This window comes from Grampus griseus (assembly GCF_964374135.1).
Source record: "Grampus griseus genome assembly, chromosome: 1".
In the NCBI taxonomy this organism is placed as follows: domain Eukaryota; kingdom Metazoa; phylum Chordata; class Mammalia; order Artiodactyla; family Delphinidae; genus Grampus; species Grampus griseus.
In genome coordinates, this window is record NC_139017.1 from 166,755,002 (window position 1) to 166,776,378 (window position 21,377).

General features: G+C 57.0%; 1 protein-coding gene across 1 annotated transcript in view; it reads left to right on the forward strand.

The window, feature by feature from the left end:
* The window catches only part of RAP1GAP (RAP1 GTPase activating protein), a gene marked incomplete at its 5' end in the record, with an annotated part of 50,281 nt that overhangs the window by 16,765 nt on the left and 12,139 nt on the right, over positions 1-21,377 (forward strand). The window contains 11 exons of the mRNA XM_082661793.1: positions 4,999-5,092; positions 11,458-11,493; positions 12,511-12,558; positions 13,812-13,850; positions 14,337-14,522; positions 17,722-17,825; positions 18,069-18,147; positions 18,522-18,575; positions 19,677-19,760; positions 19,963-20,063; positions 20,197-20,326. Coding sequence (XP_082517919.1) covers positions 4,999-5,092; positions 11,458-11,493; positions 12,511-12,558; positions 13,812-13,850; positions 14,337-14,522; positions 17,722-17,825; positions 18,069-18,147; positions 18,522-18,575; positions 19,677-19,760; positions 19,963-20,063; positions 20,197-20,326 — 955 coding nt within the window. The remainder of the gene's footprint in view (positions 1-4,998; positions 5,093-11,457; positions 11,494-12,510; positions 12,559-13,811; positions 13,851-14,336; positions 14,523-17,721; positions 17,826-18,068; positions 18,148-18,521; positions 18,576-19,676; positions 19,761-19,962; positions 20,064-20,196; positions 20,327-21,377) is intronic.

Sequence of the window (21,377 nt, forward strand, 5' to 3'; positions counted from 1 at the left end):
AAAGGGCAAAGCCTGTGCAGAGGCTCAGCCCTGGGAAACAGCGCGTTTGGAAAGCTGCCTGCAGCCCAGCCAGGTTAGGGCAGGAAGCGGCGGGTGGGGGCGGGGGATGAGGCTGGGAGACTCAGCAGGGGTCAGACCCACCTGGGGGCCTCCGTTCAGGGCAGCTCTCTCGGAATGGCCAAAGGGCCAAGTCCTACTCGCAGGATAGCTCAGCCACCCCTCTGGTGCCCTGAAAGGGTGGGTTCTCTGGGAGAGCGGCTAATAATAATAATAATAATGGCAAACACTTCTACTGGGCTTACTTGCTTACTGTAATCCGTGGCTTAGGAGGTGGGTACATTGTCTCTCATTTTGCAGATAAAAGACAGGACCCTCCCACCAACTCTCCAGCTGGTTAACAGGTGGGAAGCAACCCAGGGAGGCATCTGGTCACCTGTCCTCCGTCTTCCCTTTCTCCCCAATCACACCTGGGTCTGACCTGCAGTTTTGCAGAGTGTGGACACCCCCCTGAGAGGCCCCCCACCCCAGCGCAGCATCTGTGGCCCTGGACCGGTGGTGGCCTGGTTCTAGTTCCTAATCTGCTCCCGCCTTGCTGGGTAACTTCAAGTTGGTTGTTTATCCTCTCTGAGCCTCAGTTTACCCTTCTGGGATAGCGACTGCCTTATCTCCCGCTCCAGTTCCGGTGAGACTTCCAGGAGTGAGCAGATAAAGAGGGCTTTTGAAAAGTAGAAAAAGCTGCACTCACGACACTGCAATTATTACTGTTACCTCAACATGGAGATAAGGGAGGGGGAGGAGGTGCAGTGACAGTTGCCAAGTTACCGGGAGCTGTCTGCAGCAGCTTCCGGCCTGGCCCATCCCACTCAGGAGCTGGGCCACTGGGTCCCTCCCCACACACCCCGCTGCACCCTTTCCCTGGAAGAGATGGGCACTCCAAGAGGGAGGGGAGCTAGGGCCAGATGGCTGGTGGCCACACACCTGCAGGGCCGGAAGGTGACCCTGGAATGTGGCTGGCCCAGACTCCAGGTGGGCTCTGGCTTTCTGTGTGACCTTGGGCAAGTCACCTCCTTTCTGGCTGCCGCCTATTCCTGTGTCCAGGTGTCCTGTACCTACAGGCAGGTGTCCAGGCCAGACAGGGCAGCATTGGAGCTGGACCTAGAGAAGATGCTTGGCGGTGGCGGCAGGAACCTGGGGCTGTGATGGGGAGGCCGCTGGGGGCTGGGTGACAGGACTGAGGGCCTGGGTTGAGAGCGGCTGTGATGCATGTAGTAGAAGAACCCTGGGCTAGAGTGCAACCCCGGCACTGCCCTTTCCCTGGAGTGACCTTGGGCTTGTCACTTAACCTCTCTCAGCCTCAGTTTTCTTATCTGGAAAAAGGCTGATAATAATCCAAGCTCACAAAACTGCCATGGTGATTGAATGAGACAATGTCTATGTAAACTGTAGAGTGCAGTGCAGCTATGACTACGGTCCTGGCCAGGGGAACGGAAAAGTGGGGAGAGTTCCCCATGTCCCAGCTGCTGCGTGTGCAGGAAGAAGGCAAAGCATTTTAAGCTGAGCCAGGCCCTAGGGTCAGGAAGGTTTCCAGAGAAATGGGGAGCGGGCAGAGACTTGGGAGGCCCCTGTGTGAACGGAAGGATGGAGGTCGGGAGGAGACAAGGGTGGGATAGGAGAGAAAGAGAGATTCAAGTTCATGAGAGGGAGGAAAATAACCAAATAGGGGGAGGTCTGCGGAGACCAGAGGCAGAGGAGAGTGCATGGGGGGCTAGAAAGGTGGGGGAGAGGTGGGGGAGAGGTGAGGAAGGCTAAGACGAGGAAGAGGAGGCATCAGGAGGGGAGGGGGGAGGGGGGGAGGCAAGAACCTGAGTTTATTCATTTCTTCAGAAGCCCTGAGTGAGCAGCTACTCTCTTCTAAGAGATAATAGTGTAACATCAGGGCAGCGTCTAGATCCGACGGCTGGAGGTTCACAGCCTCTGTATTTCACTATCAGCGTGACCTTGGACACGTTGCTTAACCTCTGTGTCTTAGTTCCCTCCTCTGAACAGAATTAAATGAGGTAATACAAGTGAAGCCATTCGCTCAGGGTCTGCACGCGGTACATCCTGCATCAGGGTTGGCTGCCCTTGCTGTTGTTACTGTTATTATTATTTTTTTTTTTTTTGAGGTACGCGGGCCTCTCACTGCCGTGGCCTCTCCCGTTGCGGAGCACAGGCTCCGGACGCCCAGGCTCAGCGGCCATGGCTCACAGGCCCAGCCGCTCCGCGGCATGTGGGATCTTCCCGGACCGGGACACGAACCCGGTCTGCATCGGCAGGCAGACTCTCAACCACTGTGCCACCAGGGAAGCCCAGTTACTGTTATTATTACTTCCCTGATGTGACGTGCTGGGTCCACAGGGCTGGCTGCCCATGCTCTGAAGTTCAGATCTTTGGCTCTGGAGTGACAAACCTGGGCTCAATTGCCTGCTCTGCCTCATTAACCGTGCGACCTTGGGCAAGTTAATATACCTTTCTGAGCCTCAGTTTCCTCGTGTGTAAAGCAGGTAGATTTTGAGCACCTGCCTCACTGGGGCGCTGTGAGGATTAAGAAAACTCATGGAAGGCACAGGGAGGCTGTGGCTTTTGTCATTATTGTCCTTCTATCCCTGCAGAGCTGGGATGGATTGGGGCAGGCAGGACCCAGGGCCTCCGATTTCTGCGCTATTCTCATCCTGGAGCCCCTCGCTTCCCCTGCCCCTTAGGGCCTCAGCAATGACCTTTGAGGTGGAGGGGTTGCCTGTGAGGGGCAGACTCTGGACAGCCAGGAACTGGAGAGCTGAGGGCCTTGGGCAGCACTCCAACAGAAGCAAGAGCCCCCTTGTCTTGAGAGACCTACCGAGTCCTGTGCCTACGTGAGCAGTCCTGCATGAGGGGGCACCTGGACACAGGGAAACGGAGACGTGTTCTGGAAGGGGAGCGTGTTGGGGAGCTGCTGCCAGGCTGACCTGCAGTGGCCACAGCCTGAGCCTTGGGGTATGAGAAGGGACAGACAGAAGGACAGCACCCGAATAGCTCTATCATGGGCAAAAACCTCCACTCGGCAGCCAGGGCCACCGAGACAGTGATCGCTGCCATCAAGGGGACCCAGCTTCACCTGGGCTTCAACTCCAGGGCTTCCTGGACTTTGGACAATCTCCGCTCTCCGTGCTGACCTGGCTGTGTCAAGGGCTTGGCTTTAAATTCTGACCCTGTCACCCACTTGCTAGGGGAAGTGGCTTCATGTCTCTGAGCTTTAGTTTCTCCATCTGTAAAAAAGGGGAAGAATAATGCCAGCCTCCCAGCACAGTAGTGAAGGTGTAATATGCCTGACACAGTTCCAGGCACATAGTCGGTCTCAAGGGTCCCCATGGCAGCCTCAGTGGAATTTGCCCAGACTATTTCTATGGGCCTCTCTCCACTCCTCCTTCCCCAGTCTCTCCCCGCGTCACTGTACCTTGTAATCTGCAGAAACCTGTGTTTAGGCCATTGTTTTGCTCACAGACCTTTAATGCCTTCCCACTGCCAACATTCATTCATTCACTCACTCATCCATTTAACAAATACTTAATGAGACCCTACCATGGGGAGCCAGAGTTTCCCATGAATGCATGAATACCAGAGAATTCATTGAGTGAATAGCTTCTAGCTGCCCAGGCTCTATGATGAATTTTTTCTGGAAACTGAGGCTGAGAGGGGTGTGTCACTGATTTAAGGTCACACAACAGTTAAGTGCCTGGGAATATCTCCCCTACAACGATGCCACAGGCCTGAAATGTCACTGCCACCATGTCTATCCTCTGGGTCAAGCACTCCCCAGTTCAGGACCCCCTTTTAAGGTGCTAGTCCCCCTGGGAGGTGGAGAGGCAGCTGGTGCCTGCGGCAGGGCTATGGACAGTTCCTCTGAGCTGTTTCTCCCTGAGTAGCTGGGCCCAGGGGAGCCAGCAAGGGGGCTCAGAGCTTCCTCAGCGTCTCCTTCCTGGGCCAGGTTCCCACAGGCCCTTCCCCTCTTGGGGTGTGGCAGTCCCAGCTCCACCTGACTCAAGCTGGCCGTGGCCTGAATGACTCACCCTCTCAGGACCAGCCTTCGAGGGACTGGGGCGGGGGTGCAGCCACGTCAGGGTGGCCCTAGGTGGTGGGTGGAAGCCAGGACTGCTTGCCCAGCCCTGGGCCACCTGGGTCCCAGGAACCACTGGGCACTTCCTCTCCCCGGCCCCAGAATGAGCCTCCTCGGCAGACTTTCTAGGGTAATAGGAGCTGACTTCACCCTCACCAGACCTGCTTCCTTTCCTCAGGGAAGGCCGTGGGTGTGGGCAAAGAGTCTGGGCTTGGTGTCAGTCAAGCGCCACTCAGATGCTGCTCTGCTGCTGACCCGCTGTGTGACCTCTGCGTGCCTCTGCGTCCTCATCCGTAAAGTGGGAATGCCAGTGTGGTGATGAGTCTGTGCCCTCAGGCCTGGAAGGAGGGGCTTGGCACGGGACCTGGCACATAGTCGGCCCAATGAGTGTCCGTTAGTGTTATTGTCATTAATAATAGCAGTGGCCCAGGTGGCCTCTCAGCCTTAAGGCTACTCTGTCCCTAAAGGCTCAGGGAGAGGTGCATAGAGGCTGGGCTACCTTGCTTAGTCCAGAAGTCAGGGCTCAGCCCTCTACAGCAACCCTCACTGCCCCCCTGCCTCAGTCTGCCCATCTTCAGAATGGGCTGTGGACATCCTCTTGGCTGGAGTACAGGTTAGGGAGGCCTAATGGAGAGCTGGAAGTGAGACCCTGTCTACAGCTCTGATCCCTGGGGAAGGAGAGCCTGTTTGGCAGCCCCGCTCAGGAAGCCCTTCCTCTCCTGCCTCCTGGGGAACCCAGGACCCCCTCCTCTGTGAAATCTGTCCCCCTTAATGTCCCCCAACTCTGAGAGTGACTCTCCCTCCCAAAGTTCACAAATCTCCCAACTTGGGGCCCTCCCTGACCTCAGACTCTTTTTCTCTTTCAGGAGGAGTGATGGGCAGAACCAGCCCTTCCCTCAGGCACTAGACCTGCCACGAGTGGACTTAGCTCCCTCCCAGACTGCTTCACTCCACCCTAAGGTAAGTGCCCGTCTCCCCACGGCCCCTGGTCTGGAGACACCCCCCCCCGCCCCGACCCAGGGCCAAGAGATACCTAGGAATGACTGCTGTGCAGAAGTAAATGTTTGGGTAGATGCTGCTTGGGGTTTAGCCCCCCCCAAGGGTATACAACTCCTCACCCCTGGGTGGGCCTGGTACAGTCTCAGAAGTTGAACCAGGGTCTGTAGCACTGTTGGGGGCAAAACAACTGGGAATAAACTGGCCAAACAGCTATTCTTCCTTATATTCGTTATCAACGTCACCATCAGTTTCCTCATCTGTAAATCAGGTATAATGATAATACCCCACTTCACAGGCTACTGTGAGAGGTCGCCCTCTGAAGTGGGGTCAAGTGTGAAAAGTGATGATAAAACACTCTGTGCACAATATCTGGCACAGAGTAAGCTCCCTATAAATGAGGCTATTCTTGTTGTTATCATCAAAATCAAATGTTTGCCCAGCACCTGACCTGGGTCAACTTTGTGTTGGGCACTGAGGTGCCAGAAATCAATTTGACACAGACCCTGCCCTCAGGGAGCCATAGTCCAGTTAGGAGATAAATAACTAAACAACTTATACAGGGTGTCAAATACCAGTAATAACCACTAGCATTTATTGAGATTTCCTATGTGCCAGGTGGGTACTTAATGCTTTACGTGCAGTATCTCATTTCATTCTCAAACTCTAACTACTATGTACTTATATTAGTACTGTTATTAGTTCCATTTTGCAGATGAGAAATCGAGGCTCAGAGAGGTTAGGTTACTTGCTCAAAGACACACAGGTAGGATGTGATGGGTCTAGGACCAGAACTCATGTTATCTGACCAGAGTGCCTAGTCTGGTGGCATCTCTAATGCAGAGGGTAATAAGCTGTCACTTTCGTAGTACACTTTTCAGTTTCTAAAGCACGTCCACAGATATCATGCCTCTTGGTCCTTCCATCAAACCTTGGTGGTAGGCATTCTCCAGATGAGGATCCAGATGCTCAGAGAGGGGAAGTGGTTTTCCCAAGGTCACACAGCCGGGAAATAGCAGAGGCAGGATCTGCCAAGCTCCTTTCCCAGTGCTCTGACCTGGAACAAGGGCCATATACTTCTTCTAGGCCAGGAGGGCACATGTCCAAGGAATGGTGTACTTTTGGATCACCACCTCCAAGGGGGTCCAAGTGCAGCGAGTCCTAGGGATCGTATCAAGGGGTTCTTGAGATCCTCTCCTGTTGTCTGTGCCTGGGCGACAGCCCAAGACTGGGCCATGTGGATCCTGGGACCTGGCAAGTAGGGAGCGACTCCATGGCAGCTGGGCTCAGAAGTGAGTCTCCCAGTCCCTCTCCCCGTAAGCATCCAGTAGGAGGCCTGGGTTCACTTCCCCTTCCTGGGCCTCAGTGTTCCTGTTGGAAAAATGAGGGTTAGAAGAGCCCATCTCCCTGAGTCCTGCCTGCTTGGCCAGCCTGGGGCTGGCCTTCTCAGATTAGCTCTGAGCTACCTCCCCTCTTCCCAGTTTGGCTAGAAGCCTCCATTTGTGCCAATACAGCCCAGCCGGCTGCGGGCTCCAAACTGCCCCATCCCAACAGCCCGCCCCAACCCCAGAATCAAGACACAGTCTGTACATCGTACTCCTTTGACAGCAAAGGAAACCAGGGCCCAGAGAGACTGGGTCCCCAGCAAACCAGTGGTGGGGCTGAGGGGTCCCAGGTCTGTGACACATTCTCCACTCCCCCTCCCCCAGCTCTGCACACGTTTATAATGTTGATGGTGGAGCCAGTGTGAGGGGCAGTTGACCTCCCTGTGCCAGTGGGCACACCCCTGCCCCTCTGTGGGCCTCAGTTCTGATCTGTGATATAGAGGTGGCAGTTTCTCTTCTACCCACCTTGCCAGCTTGCAGTTGGGGGATGACTGTGAAAGTAATTTTGGAAAGTTCAAATTAGGAAGCTGAACTATTATCAGCATCATTACGTTCCCAGGGCAGGACAGAACACCCAGAAAGGACATCCCCCTCTCACTGGGAAGCCGCATTTGTATAGACACTGAGCTATCCAAGACCCTCCTACCCTGCCCTGCTGTAGGATTTTTTCTGCTTGAGGATTTAGAAATCTGCACACATGTACATACACAGCCTACCCACACCTACATACATGGGTGCATTCACATGTCTGCAGATGCATTCAGAGACTCGCACATGTACGCATGCATGTATATACAGATACACATGTACAAACACAAATATGCACACCCAGGATGTCCCCATCTGATCTCAGTCACACACATCTACACAGCTGCATGCACACATGTGCACACCCTCCACTCCTGGCACACAGATGTCTCCGGTGATGCGAGCAGCTCTTGCCTCCTCCCAGTGTGGGAATGAATGTTTCTCTGGCTGCATTTCGATGGGTGCCCGGAAGCGCTCAGGCCTGGAAGTGCCTGCGTGAATCAATATTTGCTGCTGTTAATTATTAAAAACAAAGCTACACTGTGTCTGGAATACACATCTCCAGAGTTCCCACCAGCTTCCTGGGCTCCAGCTTGACCCAGGGCCAGGTCTGGGGGAAAGAAAGGTGCGGTGCGTTCCTTCCAGGAGGCCTTGGCCCTGGAGATGGAGAGTGGTGGGTAGCTGCCAACAGCTCCTTCAGGAAGCTGAAGAGAGGTTGGGCACTGAGCTGGTGGGCAGCCCTGTCCCGCAGGGTCTGAAGCAGCTGGTGTTGACTTGGCCACAGCTCAGGAAGCAATTGCTGCTTTCCCAGCATCTGTCTCGGGAGGGGATGCTGAGGCCCTGCCCCCCACTGTACAGTGGCAGACACAGTGCAGGATCAGCTGGAAGGGCTTTCAGAGGCCTTATATTTTACAGATGGGGAACCTGAGGCCTACAGAGGTGGCAGGGACTCACTCAGGTCTACTCAGCAAGTTGTAGCAAGGCCAGAGCTAGAACCTACATATGCTTAAGTCTTCTCCATGTGTGGGTCCTTGGCAGGCCCTGTTCCCTCCCTCTCCCAGGATCAGGGGCAGTTAGGGACAGGTATGGGCATGGGGCCTGGGGAGGGGAGGGTACAGGTCAGCCACTGGCAGGCATTAGAGGAGGGTGGAGGTGAGGAGGTGGGAGGGGAGAGAGCTCCAAGCCTTTCCCTGGATTCCTAGTTCTGCCTTTTCCAAGCTGCGTGATCTTCAGCATGATATTTTATCTCTTGGAATCAGTTTTCTCTTCTGTAAAATGGGGATGACACTCGTACCTCTTGAGTTGTGGGGCGAGGATAAGACTTGCAAAGGGTCCAACATTAAGTAGATGCTCAAGAAAAGCCCTCTGTCTCCAAGGTAACCGCCCCAACCCCCGCCACTTCCTCCCCGACTTCAAAGCCCAGCCCAAGAAGCCCATCCCTGAGGCCCTAAGGCGTGGTACCCAGAGTTTGGGAAGGTAGAGGACGCACGCTATGGGTGCGCTGAAGAGCCTCGGGGCCCAAGGGCCCGCGCCGAAAGCTCCCAACGCGCTAGCAAGAGCGCGCAGGCGCAGTGTCCGGGGCGGGGCCTCCTGTGTCCCCGCCCCGGATCCCCGAAGCCCCGCCCCGGTCCCCGCGCTGCCCGTACCTGGCGCCCCGCCCCCTCAGGGCCCGGCAGCCCGGCGAGCCCAGCGCAGGCAGCGCGCCGCGGGAGCCCGAAGCCGGGAGCGCGGAGCTCGGCGCTGCGGGGCCCGGGCCGGGGCTCGCGCGGGCCGGAGCCGGCTGGGTCAGCTAAAGCGCTGCCGGGGTGGGGGCCGGGGCCGGGCCGAGCTCAGGATGGCGCAGCCGCGGCCCCTGGAGCCCCCGGGCCGTCATCGGAGGGGATCACTGCCCTCTGGGGCCGGCTGGCAGGTGAGGACCAGGGCGAAGGCGGCCTGGCCGAGGGGGTCTGCGGGAGACGGATCAGCCCAACTTCTTCGGAGCCCGGCAGGCTCTGCCCCAGTCAGGGCGGGTGTGCGAGGCTCCGTCATGGAGGGTGTGTTAGCTTCTGGGCTGACACACGGCCATCGAGGCCACAGGGCACACCCCTGCCCTGGGGTCCCAGGCCTTGAGCTCTTTCTGCAGCTGCCTTCGGAACAGAGTGCTCGTGGTTGCACTGTGGCTCTGGGCTGCGGGGGCACTCTGTGTGTGTGTGGATGTGTGTGTGCGTGTGTGTGGATGTGTGTGTGTGGGCGCTAGCCTTGGGACCACTTCATCCATCCCCTTCCCCCTTTAGGAAGGGTCTGAATGTCACAGTGTAACTTTGCTTGGTGCCCTGGGGCACTTCACTCACAGCCTTCCATGTGTCAGAGCGTCTGATGCACTAGTGAGGCTGTATCTGTGGGTATCACTTGTTGCTGTGTGTGCGCTCTGGGTGACAGTACCATGTGTCAGTGTTTATGTGGCTGTGACTCCCAGTGCGTTGTTTCTGGCCATGTAAGGCCATGTTACCCTGAGTGGGGTATTCTGGGGGACATCAGTGCACCTGTATCACTGGTGCTGGGACTGTGCTGGGCTGAGGTTATGTGGTTCACCCAGGCACGGATGCTGATGTTGCTGCTGTGCAAGGTGTTGGCTGACAGGCGTGTTTGTCTACCTGGACTGCAGATGTGTGTCTATGGTCTCTGCTCTAATTGCCTGTGGAATTGTCTTCCAAGCTCAGAAGTGTTGGGTGTGGCCACAGGGGCCATGGGTCACCATCTCCTGTGGACTCCTGTTGTGCATTTTACAGGGTGGGTTTTGCCTCTGTGGACAGGCCTCACAGTGTGCACATGGGATGTCTGTGTCTTGTGATCTTTAACAGACAGCTCCGTGTAGTGTGTGTGTGTGTGTGTGTGTGTGTGTGTGTGTGTGTGGTTCAGACCAATGCCCCTCATCCTTGGCGATTAACCACTTCCATAGTTGCTGCATGCTTTTTCTTTTTCTCAAAACTCATTTAATGTTATGGGATCAAGTCTGTCATGTCTGTTATACAGGGAGTGTGACTGATGGGGAAGGGTGAACTTGTGCATGGCAGTGGGGCTCTGTGGCTCAGTTTCCATGAACACACCTGCCTGTGTCTGCGAGTGCATGTTATTTTGTCTCTCGGCACGTGGATGTGAGAGTAGTTTTGTGGCGTTCGTGTAGCTTCGTGTGCAATTACTGGTGCAGTTGCGCAGATCTGCATAGGGGTGGGTTTGCATTTGTGTGTGCGGCTCTTACGCGACATAGACCTGTAAGTGTGTGAGGGAATGTGCTGTTGTGTAACGTAGGACACTGACACGTGTATTTGTGTGTTAGCGTGTAGCTGTAAGAATTGATGTGCACAGACCCGGTGGGTTTGTGCATGTGGGTTTCTGTGTGTTTGCTTTCTTTGGTACAGTGAGACTGTGTTTAAATATTGGTGTGCAGGCCTGTGTGTGTTTGAGCAAGAGAGAAAGAGATAGAGAGGGAGTGTGTGTTTCCTGGTGTACAACCCCACAGCACATGTGTGTGTGAGCTCAGGCAGTGCCCCCACTGGACAGCAGGAGCCGACTGAACTGAGGACTTGGAGGTGCTGGGGGAGGGGCGCTCTCCTAGAGACTCTGGGGGCTTCCCAGGCCCAGCCCCCAGCTCCGCCAGCCGGCAAGGATGCCGCCTTCCAGGAAGGCTCGTAGGGAGTTGGCGCTGGAGAGGCTGAAGCTGCCAAGCACAGCTGGCAGATGCCCGGATTAACCCTGTGTGTGCCCGGGCTAGCCTCAGGAGAGGCTGGCTGGAGTGTGAGGAGGGAGGAGGGAGGAGGGGGAATGTGTGGACTCAGACACAGGTATTGGGCCAATGGGACATCCCAGCATTCTCTCCCCCAACAGACGCCCAGCCCACACTGCTTGGGGGGGAGGATGGGGCCCTCCTTCCAGAGGTGAGTGGAACCACAGACTCTCCTGAGGATCCCAGCTGGGCTCGTCTCTGGAGTTGGGACCTGGGGCTCTTCGGAGGGGTCCGTGGGCCGATCCGGGCACTGCCAGTCTTGCAGTGACATGGGGGAGGTGTGTCTCTCCCCAAAGGTCAAGACCTTCTTTGTCTGAGGCAGCAGCCTCCTCCTTTGGGGAAGGGGACTGAGTGGGGTGGGCTGCCTGGGGAGGGTGCTGGACTCTGGGCAGACTTCTCTGGGCAGTTGGTCAAACTCTGCCAGTCAGTGGCACAGAGCCCCATCCTATGATGTCCCTTGCACTCCCTCTTGCTGCTTGGACAGGTCCACGGTGTTTGGTCCCTTCCACTCCCTCTTGCTGCTTGGACAGGTCCACGGTGTTTGGTCAGAGTTGGGGCACCAGGAGGGCTGGGGCAGGTGGAGACTCCTCAGAGACTTGCAGGATCAGCTGGGCTACCCCGGTGCTGACCTGCTCTCTCCATCTCTGTTGCAGAACACAGATCTGTTTGAGATGATTGAAAAGATGCAGGTGAGGTGGGCTCTGGAGCCCGTTCTGGGGAGCCACAGAGGGGGCTGGACTGGGGGCGGGGGGCCCTTGCTGTGTCTGCAGCCCTACATCTCTCTGAGGACGGGCCGGGAGCTCTCGCAGACCGTGCCAGGAGGAGATGTTGGCAGTGTGCTGTCCAGAGCCCTTTGTCTGGGGATGGGGACTGATAGTGCCCAACTGCCTGACTGACCCAGGGCGCAGGCCCCACTTGCGTCTCTCCAGCTCCCATCCCTGTGTAGGTTGCTGGGGTCAGTGCCTCAACCCACCCCGCATACACATACCATCCCCCATCTCCCAAGAGGCATCACAGGCTCTGCAGGACCCTGTGTGGAATGGGGGGGAGGGACAGATGCCAGGGCACAGGGCAACCAGAGGCTGGGCTGCAGGTCCGGGGAGGTGTTAAGGAACTGGGCAGCCCCCGCCCCCTCTGCCTGACCCCTGGCCATCCTCCGCCCCCCAGCCCTGGTCTTCCAGGCCCTCGTCTGTGTTTTTCGCTTGGGTGTGTGTTGGGAGGCGGCCGGGGGACTTGAACCAACCTCAGGAGCTTTCCTGATATCGGGTCACCCTCCAAACCCCGTCTCCTGCCATCTTCCTGTTTCCCTGCCTCTCTTAGTCTTTCCATCTCCACCTCTCCCCCTCCTTCTCTCCCTCCCCCTCTCTCTCCCCCCTCCCTCTTCCTTTCTCTCTCCCTCTCCCTCTCGCTCTCAACAACACGTATCTGTGTGGATGCAGCGGCCTCCCTCCCCAGCTCACACACCAGCGTGCACGCTGGCCCTGCCCCCACTCCCAGCAGTGACCAGAGCCCCGAGCCCTCCCTGCTGCTGCCAGCCTCCCGCAGCCCCCGTTCCCTCCAGGAGGGCCAGCCCGGCAGAGGCCTGAGTGACCCGGCAGCCAGCGCCCTGCCCTGGGAGCACCTCCACAGCACCATCTACCTGGAAGGGGTGCTGCTTCCAGCAGCAGGGGAAGGGGGTGATGGGATGTGCTGCCTTCTCTTTGCAGGGAAGCAGGATGGATGAACAGCGATGCTCCTTCCCACCACCCCTCAAAGTAGGTCTGAATCTGGAACCACTCCACCCTTCTGGGGGCCTTTGGCTTCCTGAGCAGTGCTCTCCAAAGGGCTTGGGGATGGGAGGGGACGGGAAGGGGGAGGCAGACTCCCTCTCTAGGGGTGGGGGAAGTGCTGCCCCAGCCGAGCAGCCAGCCCAGGAGAATCTGCGCCCCCCTTTCGTGAAGTAGCCTTACTGCGGGCTGGTGCTGGGGCCAAGGGGGAAGCAGGGTATACCCAGCCCCTCCCCTCGAGGAGGCTAAGGTGTGGAGAACCCCTCCCTGCCTGTAGGCCTTCATTCCAGCTCCTCCTCACCCCATCTGCACCACTGTAAACTCACCCTGCCTCTCCAGGCTTCCCCATCGCAAAATCGAAGCCCCATCCCTCACGATAGCCTGCCGTACAAGGTTTTCCTTGAAGCCACTTATGATCAGCAGTGGCAGAAAGACTCATACCCAGGACCCAGGAGGCTTACGCTCCCCCTCTCCATGTAGCTCCTGCCTGGGACGGCTGAGGGGGAGGGGGAGAGACGGAGAGATGGGGAGGGGTAGCCTCGTTACCCCCCAGCCTTCATGAAGAGACTAACAGGAAGCTGGGGACCAAAGGAGGCGTGAGGAGGCTCTTTAGACTCAGGATTTTCTTGGGGTGGGAGCTGCAGAGCCCCTCCAGGTAGGTACACGGTACCATGGTTGGTGATTTGGGACCCCGATAATCCAAGAATATCAGTGGCTGGGCTTAGGGGAGTGGACCCAGGGCTACAGGGATGAGGGTTAAAGTGGGGCTCATGGGCACAAGGCTGATGCTTTGTCTGGAACAGGGCTTCTCAAAGTGTGGTCCTCAGGCCAGAAGCATCGGCATCACCTGGGAGCTTGTTGGCATATAAATTCTTGGGCTCCACCCAGACGCACTGCATAAGAAACTCCGAGGGTGGGGCAAAGCAATCAGTTTAGTGAGCCCTCCAGGCCATTCTGATGCACTGAGAACCACTGGTCCAGAGGTCTCTTCTGGGGATGCAGTGCGCCTCCTTTTCCCCAGGCAGGAGACCCAGAAGAGGCTGCCAGCACTCAGTGAGCTAAGCCTGCCTCAGTCCCTGCCTCGTGGGGTCAGCCCACATGGGATGGGGAGATGAGGAAGCAGCCCCATCCGCAACCCCAGCCCGGGGGTGCTGCCTGAACAGCAAGTGTTCTGGGGAGGCTGGAAGTAAAGGGTAAGGACCCCACCCCAGCTGGGCCTCTGCCCTGCTTGTGTTTTGCAGACGGAGGAGGACTACATTCCCTACCCGAGCGTCCACGAGGTAACCGACCGGATCCCACCGAGCCCATCTCCATCCCGAGCCCAGGAGGCACTCCCTCGGGGAGTCTGGACAGCCGGGTCCTCCTCCTTGTCAAGAGCCTGACCACAGGCCTTGCTCGGGGTGTTGGAGACTCAGTTTACAAGCCCAAGACTTCAGAGCCCATGTGAACCCTTAGGCCTCTGAGCCAAATATGCCAGCCTCTCGGCCAACGTCATGCTCTCAGCTTTACCTGTCCCCACACTCCCATCCTTTGAGACTGCGACATGGGGCTCTGTGCATCTGGGTCTGTGCCTGCAGTGGGAGGAGAAGGGCTAGAGCAAGTGCCATGAAGGAGGTGGATTTGATCCCTGGGACCCACATAGGCTCTGGGCTGTCCCCTAGTACTCCTTAGCCATGGCAGAAGTGGCTCCAGGTCTGAAATGGGGGGTGTCTTGGGGCCCCCAGTGGCGTGCAGTGCGGGTGGCTCTCAGCTGTGTCCTCCTTCAGGTCCTGGGGCGAGAAGGGCCCTTCCCCCTCATCCTGCTGCCCCAGTTTGGGGGCTACTGGATTGAAGGCACCAATCACGAAATCACCAGCATCCCGGAGACAGAGCCGCTGCAGTCACCCACGGCCAAGGTGAAGCTGGAATGCAACCCCACCGCCCGCATCTACCGCAAGCACTTTCTTGGCAAGGTGTGTGGCCCGCTGGTGTTGGGGGGCTGGGCTGGCTGGGGAGTGGGTCACAGCCCAGCCCTGGGGGACGCTGGGCCTGGGAGGGAGCGGAACCGTGGGCTGGCCTGGCTGTCTGTCGCAGAGTCCAGGGAGCATGCGTAGTGGATTCACTCATTCAGTCAACAAACATTTATTGCAAAAGGCAGTGTTACGGCATAGTGGTTAACAGAGACTCTACCAGGGCTTGAATCCTGGCTCTGTCACTACATGGGACATCAGGCAAGTCACTTACCCTCTCTGTGCCTCTGTTTCTTTCTTTCTTTCTTTCTTTTAAGATGGGGAGACTGTTTTTTTGTTTTTAATACATTTATTTATTTTATTTACTTTTGGCTGCGTTGGGTCTTCATTGCTGCGTGTGGGCTTTCTCTAGTTGCAGCAAGCGGAGGCTGCTCTTCGTTGCGATGCACGGGCTTCTCATTGTGGTGGCTTCTCTTGTGGAGCATGGGCTCTAGGTGCATGGACTTCAGTAGTTGTGGCACGTGGGCTCAGTAGTTGTGGCTCGTGAGCGCTAGAGCGCAGGCTCAGTAGTTGTGGCACACGGGCTTAGTTGCTCTGTGGCATGTGGGATCTTCCCGGACCAGGGCTCGAACCCGTGTCCCCTGCATTGGCACGCAGATTCTTAACCACTGCGCCACCAGGGAAGCCCCTGCCTCTGGTTCTTCATCTGTAAAAACGGAGATGGTGATGATACCCACCTCATGCCTTTAATGTGACGATGTTTGTGAGGCATTTAGAATGGTGTCCGGCCCAAAGTGTCCGGCACAAAGGGCTCAGTCAGGGTGAACAAATAATGAGCACCAGCTGTGTGCCTGGTCCTGTTCTGGGCACCAGGTATACAGCAGCAAACAAAACAGCCCCAGGCCCTGCCCTCAGGCAGCTTGAGGTGGGAAGACAGTAATTCCATGGTGTGACCTGGATTGGTACAACCCCTGCCCCACCACCTGCCCCAGAGCCGGGACCCTGCCCAGTAACGACTTGTCCTCGTGTCACCCGATGACAACGGCGTTCCAGGCAGGAGCTATTGGGCAAGGCTGTGGGAGCTGGAGGGGAGGTCACACGCTGGGACCTTGTAGGTGCCACGTTCCATGCCGAGTGCGGTCTCTGTGTCAGTTTACAAACGAGGTGGTGGCATGTAGCGTGGGCTCTGGAGTCTCGTGGCCTGGGGACGCCTATTGACTCTTCTGTTTATTGATGGTGTGACCTCGGGCAAGTTCGTTAACCTTCCTGAGCCTGTTTCCTCGTCTGTAGAAATGAGGATGATAAAGGCATCGAGAACCATGTTTGGCACATAGTAAGTGCTCAGTAAACGTTAGATGTTATTATTACATCTTCATAATTACTCTGTGAGATCAGGATCGTCCTAATTTTTACAGAAAAGGAAACTGAGGCTCAGAGAGATAAAACGACTTGGTTAAGTTCACACAGTTACTGAGCTAGGAACTGGACATAGCTCTGGCTGACCTTCCATTAAGATACACTAAGGGAGGGGTCACGTTTCTAGTGTGTGTGCGTGCACTCGTGGGTGCTGGGAGGAGGGGTGACTCCTTGGGGTGTTGGGAAGCTGTGTGGGCTCAGTCTGGGCCCAGGGCATTAGCCTGATGCTGGTGGGTATTGGTGCTAAGGTGGGGGGACAGGTTGACTGAGACTAAACCAGCAGGCCCAGATGCAGGAGCCATTGCCTGGAGACAAACTCAGAACAGGGCAGGGGATTCCACCTGTGGGTGGAGAGAGAACTGCATCCCCGGAACCCACTGTCCAGAGGCTCTTAATTGGGTCTGGCAGGTGGTGGGGCCTGGGGGACTATGTGGGCCTAGCATATAGTTGGTGCACAGAAAAGTTTGCTGAAGAAGTGGTGAGTGATAGAATGAAGGTGGTGCCTTGGGCACTGGAGGATTGGAAGAGGCACAGGTTGGGGGGTCTTAGAGGAGGCATGATGGCCAAGGTCAGGCTGGCAGCACAGAGAGGAGGGGCCCCAGGGGCTGGCAGAGAGGCCGGGCCATTCCCGGCTCCAGGTGGGGTGCTGGGGAAGCAGTGGGCCGTGTTCTGGCAGAGGGAGGAAGTTAGGGTGACTTTGGCATTGACCCACTGGGACCCTGAGCCCACTCTCCTTGGGCTTCTCTGGGCCCAGCCAGGGGGGTCCGGGGAAACTCCGCACCCCAAGACTTCGGTGCAGACCTCCTTGCCAAGTGCCTGCCACTCCCTCTGCACAGATAGTGCCAAGCCTTTGGGGGTTTCCGTCACTCTGCCCCAGGTCCCCGCGGACTGCCCCTGAGCTCTGGATTTGTGGCGCACGTCCCCCGGCCCCTACATCTTTTTCCTCCCATCCTTTGAGCACAGCTGTTTGTATTTAAACAGGGCTTCCTTCTACGATGACTCCTGGGGTGGGTGTGGCTGAGGAGCCGGGCTGGCAGGGGAACCCAGGGCCAGGCGGGGTGAAATCTTCTGGCACTTCCGGCTCTTGGCTCTGGGGCTTCCCCACCTGGAGGTGCCAGACTGCCAGCTCCTCTCTGGGGGTGCCATCCCTGCTGCAGTTCCCCTGGGCCCTCGGGAGCATTTCTTCCCCACCCTGTGTCTTCCCCAGGTGAGGCAGGAGGGCAGGAACCGGCTCGGTCAGCCGGCCAGCGTGTTCATGAGAGGTTTCATTTCCTGATTCTCATGGGCCCTGGCTTCAGGGGCCACAGAGCAATCAGTTAACCAATCAGTCAGTTGCCATATTTTTATTGAGCACCTCCTGTGTGCCCAGCTCTGAGAGGGGCGGGGGCTGGGAGACAGCCATGCAGGTACAGATGTGGTCCTGACTTTGCTGAAGACCCAGAGAGCCAAGGTCACTACAGACGTTCAGAGAACACCTACTCTGCGCCGGGCACTGTCTCTTTCAGTGCCTGCCACCCTCCCACAAGGCAGTGGGCCTCACTGCCATTTGATAGACTAGGAAACTGAGGCACAGAAAGGTGAGGTGACCTTCTCAGGTTACCCAGCTGGCCAGTGGTAGAGCTGGGACTTGAATGCAGGTCTCTCTGAGGCAGACAGTGCTGTTAGCCCCGACACCTGCTGCTTGGTGAAGGACCCCCATCCGGGGGTGAGTTGGCTTTCTCGTCTGGTTTCTGGAAGCCTCAGGCTCAGCCTCACCCTCTCCCCTGGCCCCTGCCTCCCACCACAGGAGCATTTTAATTACTACTCACTGGACACCGCCCTGGGCCACCTTGTCTTCTCACTCAAGTATGATGTCATCGGGGACCAGGAACACCTGCGTCTGCTGCTCAGGTGAGGGTGGGGTGAGGGGACCTGTGACTCTCAGAACCTGAGAGCCCATCTTATTTTACCCAGAGAGGGCCGGGGATTTGCCTGAGGTTGCCCTGCAAGTTAGTGCCCAAGCCAGGCCTGACCGCCTCATCACCTCTGGACCTCCCTGGGGTCTGCCCTCTCTGGTGGTCTTACTTGGTGTGGAGGGGCTCCCATCTCCCTTTCGCGCTGCCTCACCCCTCAGCATGGGTCTTCTCCTCCCAGGGCCAAGTGCCGGACATACCATGACGTCATCCCCATCTCCTGCCTCACTGAGTTCCCCAACGTGGTCCAGATGGCAAAGGTGAGGCCTCTGATCCTTCATGCTGAGCCCCCCGTGGATATCTCAGGTGGGCACAGAGCTGGGCTGCAGCCTCGCCTTTGCACACCCTCATCTTTAGCCCCAGATCCTGGCCTGCCTGCTGTGGCCTGTCTCCAGGGTCCTGCTGCTCACGTGTTCCCATGATGCCCACCCACTTGCTGGCTGTGTGCTTTGGGCACTCTTTAGAGCACCTTTTGGAGACAGGGGCTCCAGTTCTCTGTACCTCATTCTGAGTGACAGTGGGCCTCCTTCAGCCTTGGTTGTCCCCTCTTTGTCCTCCACTGTCCTCCCCCCAGACCTTGGCCAGGGAGGCCGAGAGGCCCCACCCTCAGGCCCTCCCTTATCTGCTCCCGCAGCTGGTGTGTGAAGACGTGAATGTGGATCGATTCTATCCTGTGCTCTACCCCAAGGTATGGCTGGATCTGGGCCCTGCTCACTGGGAGTGGGTGGATAACTACGGGGCCAAGCATTTATTGGGCACCTGCTGTGTGCAGGGCATTTTTCCTAAGTTCTCTCATTTAAACCTCACAATAACCCTGCGAAGAAGTCCCCAGTTTGTGGAAGAGGAACCAGAGGCCCAGAAAGGGTTGGTGCCTTACCCAAGGATGCACAGCAGATAAGGAAGCCTGCATTTGAACCTAGTGCTGTCCTCCTTGGAGGCGAGCCTTCCTTACCTCTGGAAACTCTCAGTGCCATTTGGGGACCCTCCTAAGGGTAATCTGTGCTCCTGAGCCTAGGCTCCACTCGTCTTGCCTTCTGACCCCAGAGGGGACCTGGGGAGAGAGAATAACACAGGCACCTGCATAGGTGCCGCCCCACAGACGGCAGCTGCACTTCCAGCTCTGGTGCTGGGTGCTGGGTTTGAGGCACTGTGACAATGTGGGATAAAGGGGAGGGACTTCTGTCTTCAGTGAGCCAGGGGGTTTCTGGAAAGAAGTGGGCCCTGAAAGACACGTACAGCCTGTGGCTCTGACTGAATTCCAGAGTGAGGTGAGGTCGCTGAAGGGCGGGTGGTCCAGGAAAGGTCCCCTGAAGGAAGGGGCCTCAGAAATCAGGCCCTGCTTCTCAGTTACCGAAAGCCCAAGGTGAGGAGGGGAACTTGCCCAAGGCTCCACAGCACACTGGGGGGACTCGGCCTGTCCTAGAACGATGAGGTGGCTTTACAGAAGAGCCGGGGAACAGGTTGGGTGTTAGAGCAGAGTAGGGGCGGGAGCTTATGAGCAGAACTCAGGAGCCGTGCGCTTAGCCTTTGGAATCCAACAGACCTGAGTTCAAGTCCCAGCTCTGCCATTTGCCAGCTGTTGACCTCAGCAAGTCCGTTCCTTAAGGTCTCGGAATGTCGGCGTCTTCATCCGTGAGATGCAGTCCGCGGGAGTGCCTCCCTCACGGGCTTGTTCTGAGGAGGAAATGAGTGGATGCATGTGGAGTGCCTGGCACAGCGCTTGGCACATAGAGCAATAAACGGCAACTTGAAAAAGCAGCGTGTTTCACCCATCGTCCTGTCCCCGCAGGCCTCCCGCCTCATTGTCACCTTCGACGAGCATGTCATCAGCAATAACTTCAAGTTCGGAGTCATTTATCAGAAGCTTGGGCAGGTGTGCTCACCTCCTCCTCCCTGCCCCCCACACATCTGGCCACGTACCTGGGACCTCAGACCTTTGCCAAGGAGAGCACCTGCCGAGGGACTCAGTTTCCCAGGAGCTCAGGGGCTGCCAGAGGTCCCCTTTCCAGCCTTCCTGGGTGTGAGTGGGGGTAGGAGGCCCAGCTCGATGACCTCTGCCCTCTGTGCATCCCTAGACCTCCGAGGAAGAACTCTTCAGCACCAACGAGGAGAGCCCCGCCTTCGTGGAGTTCCTCGAATTCCTTGGCCAGAAGGTCAAACTGCAGGACTTTAAGGGGTGAGCATTGGGGTGGGACAAGCAGAGGATAATCCGACCCATGCCCTTGGGCAGGGAGGGAGCCCCCGTCCTGGCCCCGTGGAGGCCTGGCTGGGGCTGGAGACTGAGCCGTGGCCTGGGGGGCCTGGGGCAGGTTCCGAGGAGGCCTGGACGTGACCCACGGGCAGACGGGAACCGAGTCTGTGTACTGCAACTTCCGCAACAAGGAGATCATGTTTCACGTGTCCACCAAGCTGCCCTACACAGAAGGGGACGCCCAGCAGGTAGCCTGGGCACCCACCCACCTGCTTCCCACCTGTCCTCCTGTCCCCCATTTACCTACCCATTCAGTGTCCACCACACCAGACTCAGTGGGCCCTGGGATAGAGAGATGGAAATGATCTAGTCCCCCAACTTGTGGCCTCTAGTTGGGGCAGGGTGACAAGCTACTACGATGTTGTGAAAGCCTCAGTTTCCACGTCTGTGAAATGGGGATAATGCACCTACCTTATAGGTGAGCATAAACGAGGGTATGCACCCAGAGTGGCTAGAACAGTATCTGGTACATAGCAGGAGCTCAGTAAATGCGAGTATTTTTACAGGAAATGAAGGGTATTGTCAGGTCACATGGGGGCACTTAGACTGGGCAGAGGTGGGAGTCAGGCAAAGCTTTCAAGATAAAGTGACTTTTAGGTGGCAAAGGAGGTAGGAGAGGGAGGAGGAGCATTCTGGGGGAAAGAATGGCTTCCGTCTTCTGCAAAGGCCTGGTGATGAGGAAGTGCAAGGCATGTTCCTGGAGCTGAACTTGGAAATTTGTCACCTTGTCCTAAGCTTCCTGCAGGGCTGTCCTCCTTATTTCCCCATGCCCCCACTCCAGGGGTACAGGGGGATACAGGGGTCATGTGAGAAAAATGGAAATGCTTATTCCTTGTTTTTAATGTCTTTTAATTTTCTTTTAATAGATTCTCTGTTCATTTTAACAACAAAGATATATTGAGTGGAACTTACTTGTTCAAGAGGAGCCCATGTTTGGGGTATTTAGACAGGAGGAGGGTGAGAGGTAGGGCCTGGGGACCAAGAGCCCCGGGTTCAAGTCCCCTAATTCACTGTAGGGCCTTGCAAGTCACTTCTGTCTTGGCCTCAGTTTTCTCATCTGTCACAGGATTCCAAGAAAACGAGAATAATTTTAAGACAAGTTTCTCACCACATTTTTTTGGAGGAAGCAACTCCTTAGACATGCCCTCTGCCTACCCCAAGCCCCCTGCACCTCTGCGGGCACCCTCCCCACACTCCACGGGCCCCCGGCCAGGTGGTGAAGGCTGTGGCCCTGTGCTC